This window comes from Bufo gargarizans, chromosome 1, assembly GCF_014858855.1.
Source record: "Bufo gargarizans isolate SCDJY-AF-19 chromosome 1, ASM1485885v1, whole genome shotgun sequence".
Lineage (NCBI taxonomy): Eukaryota > Metazoa > Chordata > Amphibia > Anura > Bufonidae > Bufo > Bufo gargarizans.
The window spans coordinates 461,055,488-461,062,965 of record NC_058080.1 but is presented as its reverse complement, the minus strand read 5'-3'; the positions used below and the strand labels follow the sequence as shown (position 1 = coordinate 461,062,965).

Sequence of the window (7,478 nt, the reverse complement as noted above, 5' to 3'; positions counted from 1 at the left end):
GTGCTGCAGTTACCAGGCATGGCCACTACACTGTAGATGAAACTGAGCTGTTCCGGTGCCTGGTTCTGACGCACAACATTTGCTGCAAATAGCCAATCTGTGGGAGTTGTTCCTTCGCTGGTCTGACATTAGTGACCTAAGCATAGATCCTCAGTATTGATCTCCCAAAAATACATTTTAAGTTGGCAATCAACTAAATTCCAAGTATAACTATGCTTGTATCGTGTTTTAGATGCCAACTTCTTGTATTCTACACCACCATAAAATACATCTGGAGTTCTTGCAATTATCTTTGCAATTACGCAAGCATTCATAATATCACAATAGATATGACATATGTTATTATTCATATTTTGTTTGTTTTATTCTGTGGAATGCATCTTAGACAAGATGATGCGGATACATTAACATCATTAAGAGTACTAAATGCCCTAGGTATTTCCTCTGGAGTCATTTACTCTGAAGCCCTCAATGTGCTTTTCTATTATGAATGGAAATTATACACTATATATATCAGTAAATGAAGCTTCCAACGTCATTTATTTTTATCTTTTAGATAACACAACTGTTCTCCTTAATGTTTGAAATTCCTGTAGAATTTTTTACAAAGAAGGAGAAAATTACAATCATGGACATAGAAAAGTAGGCAAAAATGGCATTCTGTGTAGAAGAAAATCCAAGCACTTCTCCATTTAAAGTGTAAGTCATAAAAATTAAAATTAAATAAAAACTTTGACATGTCAGAAGTAGGGATAGGCAAATTGACTTTGGATGAAATATCCAAAGTCGATTCGCATAAAACTTTATTTGAATACTTGCGTACAGTATTAGTATGTATTGGCTCCTATGAGACGACGTTATTACTTCATAAATCAATTTCCACTTGGAACTGAACCCAAGTTCGGGAAATGTTTTTTTACAGTAGAAATTGATTTATGAAGTTTTTTATGCGAAGTCTCGGGAGACTTCGAGAAATAATAACTTGGCCTCATAGGAGCCAATACATTGTAATACTGTACAGAGCGCTCGCTCCGTACAGTATTCAAGCAAAGTATTATGAGAATCGACTTTGGATGTTCCATCCAAAGTCGATTCTCTAATCCCTAGTCAGAAGTTTAGATTTTTGAGATCCGGGTGATGAGACCCCCACTGATCACTAAACAGAGACAGAAGATGCAATCAGCTGACTGCTCTCTCTCGTCTCCAGATAGTCCATCTAAAAGTGAATCTATCACCACATCTTGGACTATTATCTGCAGTAATACATGAATAGTCCAGATTACTATTTTATATTTCCCTTCTGCCTCCTTTTTCTCCTGCTGTAAGGGTTTAAAATTGCGCTAATATACATTGTTTGGCCTGGGGTGTATGTGTACATTTTGTTAGCACAGCAGTCCTGAGTGTGTATTTCAGGCAGTGTGAGTGCTGACAGTGAGGGAACCGGAGGCAGTAGGAAAAAACAAAATGGCTGCTACATTACTGCTCATGTATAACTGCAGATAACAGTCCAGAATTGTGATAGACTCCCTTAGGCTAGTAAAGCAAGACAGCATGATAATACATAAGACAGGCTGATGTCTATTTTTTTTTTACTTTGCGTATAAAGGTCAGTACAAAGATTATCAGTTGTATCATACCTTTTCAGAAATTAAGCATGTAATATACATTTTACCATCTCACATAAACTTGGGTCAATTTCATAGAAACTCAATTAACCTATCAGTATGTTTATGAAGTGTGGCGGAAAAAAATTGAGGAAGCCAATGAAGATACGGAGACTCACAGCGCAACATACTTCATTAATAAATCAAGGGCACCCCATTCTTTGAAACAACTACTCATTCCTTCCATAATACATTTCTGCACTGAAAAGCAGCAGCCATTTTACTGACTGGGAAAGAATACCAGGGATTCCTAGATAAACCACTATAGCCTGTTTTCAGTTCTGAGAGTATAAGGTTTTGGTTTCATAGTGAGCCCAAAAACTGGAGTCAGATCCACATGATGTTCAGGTTCCTTCACTAATGTAAGATGCTGCAATATGGACGCGAGAAAAATAAACATTTCATTTCGAGCGACGTCTTCTCCTAAACATTTTCTAACTCCCATGCCAAAGATGAACACCTTTTCAATCAAACTTTTATCAACACGTCCACTTTCATCAAGAAACCTTTCTGGGATGAACAGGTCGGCATCTCTCCACACAGTCCTATAGATGAAGCATCATAGAGAATGTCAAAATGGAAAAGATAATACACGGAGGATAACACGAATACGCATGCTGCTATGAAAACAGGAGCTCACTGTATTATGAATTCATACAGGTTCCATTGCTCAATAGCCATAATAAAGCTGCATGTAATAAGCTCCTGAGCTTTCCATAGTGGTGGCTGCAGGGAAGAGGAATTGCATCATATATGAAGGAAGTGTGTTGTTGGGACTTTAGAATCAGAAAACTTCAATAAAAATATATTATGAAATTTATAAGCGCAGAATTTTGGAGCAAATAAATGAAATGTTAATCAAGAGTAGACATTCCCTGTAAGCACATGGATATCAAAAGCATGTATCCCTTGCACTTGCATATATTACACTTCTATATATTACACATTGGTGAGTATTCCTGTGTAAGGCAGTGTAAAGTGTAGTGAGGTTTCGCCCCCTCACCACCCCTAGGAAGCTCTGCAAGTAGAGGCAACTTGACCTGCTCACATTTAAGGCTACATGCACAGGACCGTTGTCAGCAGCACATCACCCTGTCATGTTCAGTGAGGAAAGGAGGTAAATTTCCTGGTGTCCAGGTGTCCTTAAGGGGCTTTCTAGGACTTTGATGGCCTATCTTTAGGAGACAGAAGTTGGACCCTCAACTATCAACTGCTTATAACAACTACTGTGGTACAACTTACTTTGTCACATATAATCAGTTTACTAGAAACTTATCATGCATGGTTCACTCAAATAACTTTAGTAATCAGATTGCACTTACTGGTCATGATTTACTTGGTACATGTTTATAAAGACAGATGTGTCTTTTGGTATGAAGTATCCATTCAGATTGGTATCCGTAATAGTACTAAACAATGAGAGAATGTTAGTAAAGGCCTTAACGTGAAAGAATATATGAGTAGATTTTTACAATCATAACATGCAATAAACTATAATGATTACATGAATGTCAATGATGTAAATGTACAGAAACAGCTCAGACAATATTGATACCAAGTGGTACAGAGTCTGTCAGTATGGAAGACTAATGCCATAATGCTAGCTATAGTATGTACAGTACATAATACCTGAACGCACATAATACCAGCTTTATTTCCAACAATTATATTGCCCACAGAATATCAACCGCTGTGTTCATTACCTGTCACCGCCAGTTCTGTGAAAAGGTCTGGCAGACGTTCTTCTCTACGTCTTGTATGACGTTCTTTGTTTTGGTTTCACTTTGTCATCTCCTTTCCTTCTGCCCAGTGTCACTTATTTAGCCTAATCATCTTCCTTTATATTCCCTCCCACACTGCCTCACTTTGCGGTTTATACTACTTTTGGATGAAGTGTTCACTGCTGGAGGCTGCTGCTTCTGCTGTTTGCTCAAGATAAGTCTTTTCCTTTATTGTGTACCCTTGCTGGCTTGATTCTAGGTGACCCTGACTCCGTCCGTATTAAGTGCAGGGAGCCGGTGGTCATGTCCCCTCACTATTACAGGGTTTTCAGGTGTCACACAGTCTTAGGTATGTGGGCATGCAATAGTCTACCATTGAGAACCATGTGCATAGCAGTCAGGGAGAGCTCTTAGGGTTTTATAGGGCTTACCTATATGCTCCTTAGTTTGGGATCAAGCCAGTTGGTCGTTTATTTATAAGTTACAGCTATCTGCAACTTCATCCGTGACATTACCATAGTGCTGATATTATGCCACAGTGCTCACTATAGTGATATTATATTATTATATGATTTTATTATATTATTATAGTGATATATTATTATTATACCACAGTGCTCATTATAGTGCTCACAGATAACAGATGTGTTCACCTTTAAAGGAGTTGTCTGAGTTTTATAAAAACTAGGACAAACCCTGTAAATGGTCAAAAATTACTTCTGAATGGATACTGTTTTCTCTGCTGTTTCCTCGGGCACTCCTCCCGCTGCTGACGTCATCTCCTTGGCTGCAGCAGTGATGTTTCATGCACAAAGCACCACTGCAGCCAATCGCTGGACCCAGCTGTGTATAGGGCATCTGTGCTGAGGACAGCTATTAGCTTCAGCAGTGACCTGTGTCATAGTAACATAGTAACATAGTACATAAGGCCAAAAAAAGACATTTGTCCATCCAGTTCGGCCTGCCATCCTGCAAGTTGATCCAGAGGAAGGTAAAAAACCCCTGTGAGGTAGAAGCCAATTTTCCTCACTTTAGGGGAATAAAAATTCCTTCCCAACTCCAATCAGGCAATCAGAATAAATCCCTGGATCAACGATCTCTCTCTGTCCACAGAATGTCACCGCTGCAGCCAATAAAACACATAGCAGCGATAAGGACCAGAGCGCACTGCTGGAAAAAGCTGAGGATAAAACAGGTGAGAATCCATTAATTTGTTATTTTAGGCGATTTACAGGGGTTGCCTGAGATTTTATATAACTTACAATACCTTTTAACTTCTGTGAATTTTGTGAAGTCACTATATAAATTGACTAAATTATCACAACAGGCCAGCCAAACCCTCGACAAGCTGCACTTCACATCACAACCACCGGGTGGCCACACATAGACAAATACAGGAAGTGCAGAATTATTAGGCAAATGAGTATTTTGACCACATCATCCTCTTTATGCATGTTGTCTTACTCCAAGCTGTATAGGCTCGAAAGCCTACTACTAATTAAGCATATTAGGTGATGTGCATCTCTGTAATGAGAAGGAGTGTGGTCTAATGACATCAACACCCTATATAAGGTGTGCATAATTATTAGGCAACTTCCTTTCCTTTGGCAAAATGGGTCAAAAGAAGGACTTGACAGGCTCAGAAAAGTCAAAAATAGTGAGATATCTTGCAGAGGGATGCAGCACTCTTAAAATTGCAAAGCTTCTGAAGCGTGATCATTGAACAATCAAGCGTTTCATTCAAAATAGTCAACAGGGTCGCAAGAAGCGTGTGGAAAAACCAAGGCGCAAAATAACTGCCCATGAACTGAGAAAAGTCAAGCGTGCAGCTGCCAAGATGCTACTTGCCACCAGTTTGGCCATATTTCAGAGCTGCAACATCACTGGAGTGCCCAAAAGCACAAGGTGTGCAATACTCAGAGACATGGCCAAGGTAAGAAAGGCTGAAAGACGACCACCACTGAACAAGACACACAAGCTGAAACGTCAAGACTGGGCCAAGAAATATCTCAAGACTGATTTTTCTAAGGTTTTATGGACTGATGAAATGAGAGTGAGTCTTGATGGGCCAGATGGATGTGCCCGTGGCTGGATTGGTAAAGGGCAGAGAGCTCCAGTCCGACTCAGATGCCAGCAAGGTGGAGGTGGAGTACTGGTTTGGGCTGGTATCGTCAAAGATGATCTTGTGGGGCCTTTTCGGGTTTGAGGATGGAGTCAAGCTCAACTCCCAGTCTTACTGCCAGTTTCTGGAAGACACCTTCTTCAAGCAGTGGTACAGGAAGAAGTCTGCATCCTTCAAGAAAAACATGATTTTCATGCAGGACAATGCTCCATCACACGCGTCCAATTACTCCACAGCGTGGCTGGCAAGAAAGGGTATAAAAGAAGAAAAACTAATGACATGGCCTCCTTGTTCACCTGAATTGAACCCCATTGAGAACCTGTGGTCCATCATCAAATGTGAGATTTACAAGGAGGGAAAACAGTACACCTCTCTGAACAGTGTCTGGGAGGCTGTGGTTGCTGCTGCACGCAATGTTGATGGCACGCAAAACACTGACAGAATCCATGGATGGCAGGCTTTTGAGTGTCCTTGCAAAGAAAGGTGGCTATATTGGTCACTGATTTGTTTTTGTTTCATTTTTGAATGTCAGAAATGTATATTTGTGAATGTTGAGATGTTATATTGGTTTCACTGGTAAAAATAAATAATTGAAATGGGTATATATTTGTTTTTTGTTAAGTTGCCTAATAATTATGCACAGTAATAGTCACCTGCACACACAGATATCCCCCTAAAATAGCTAAAACTAAAAACAAACTAAAAACTACTTCCAAAAATATTCAGCTTTGATATTAATGAGTTTTTTGGGTTCATTGAGAACATGGTTGTTGTTCAATAATAAAATTAATCCTCAAAAATACAACTTGCCTAATAATTCTGCACTCCCTGTATAGCATATACATCTCCCAATATAGCAGAGTGAAATCACGTTCTTTTCAGAGCTGGTAGTCTTGCACTACACATCTGAAGATTTGTCTAGCCAAGACGAAAGGCAAGAAAGGACATATGTGCGCCAGCTTTTTTTAAACCACTTACCTGCTCCACGCTCCTCTTCTCCACTGATATCAACCACTTGTGAGGAGCCAATTAGCAGCTTCTCATGTGTGGTTGTCTATTTTTTTCCAAAACTGCTTTCAGGTTTGGATGGAGAATAATATACTTGACATTTTAGACTACTTTGACACTAGCGGCAGCCTTCTCCAGCAGGCTGTTCCGGTGGGTGAACAGCCTGCCGGATCTGTGCTGTCGCTCGTGCACACGTGCCGCAGGAGGTCCGCTCCGGCCCCATTGGCTATAATGGGGGCAGGCCGGAGTTCCGGCGGCAGCACGGCAAACATCCTGAGAGGCAGCCGGAATTAAACTACGACATGTCGTAGTTTTATACCAGCCGCCTCTCAGCCTGTTTGCCTTGCTGCCGCCGGAACTCCAGCCCGCCCCCATTATAGTCATTGGGGCTGAAGCAGACCTCCGGTGGCACGAGTGCATTAGCAGCGGCTCGGATCCAGCAGGCTGTTCACCCACCAGAACAGCTTGCCAGAGAAGGCTGCCGCTAGTGTGAAAGTAACCTTAAGAACTTTGTACTATAACCATTAGAAAGCTGCTTAAGAGCTCTTACGGTACGGCCACATGGTCAGGTTTCTGCATGAAGTTTTGGAAGCCAAAACCAGGAGGGAATTCAAAAAAGAGAAGCTGTATCTGTCCTTTATACTTTCCCTTTATACTGATGCTAAGATGGACCAGTGTTAAAAAAGAGTGCAGCCATCATTTGCAGAGAGGTCATTAGTGTTGAGCGAATCAAAGTTCACAAAGTGGACTTTGATTCAAATTTCAGGGAAAATTCAATTTCCTGCTAAGCCGAATTTTCTCGTGCTTCGTGGTAAGAAATAGATTTTCCCTGAAATAGCAAAAAAAAAGAATCATACTTATCTTACCCATTTGAGCGCAAAGAGGCCGCCGCAGCAATCCTGCCTGAAGATCCCACGCCGTCCAATGTGATGAGTGACGTCATCACGTGCCGCGCGAGATTTC

The 7,478-nt window shown here is 40.8% G+C and overlaps 1 protein-coding gene across 1 annotated transcript in view; it reads right to left on the bottom strand.

The window, feature by feature from the left end:
• Positions 1-386: 386 nt before the first annotated feature.
• Positions 387-7,478, bottom strand: part of LOC122932752 (cytochrome P450 1A1-like) — a 46,098-nt gene continuing 39,006 nt past the window's right edge. Inside the window, exons 6-7 of the mRNA XM_044287348.1 lie at positions 2,987-3,073; positions 387-2,209 (exon numbers count right to left, since the gene is read on the bottom strand). Of these exons, the coding sequence (XP_044143283.1) occupies positions 1,927-2,209; positions 2,987-3,073 (370 nt within the window). The 3' untranslated portion in view covers positions 387-1,926. The remainder of the gene's footprint in view (positions 2,210-2,986; positions 3,074-7,478) is intronic.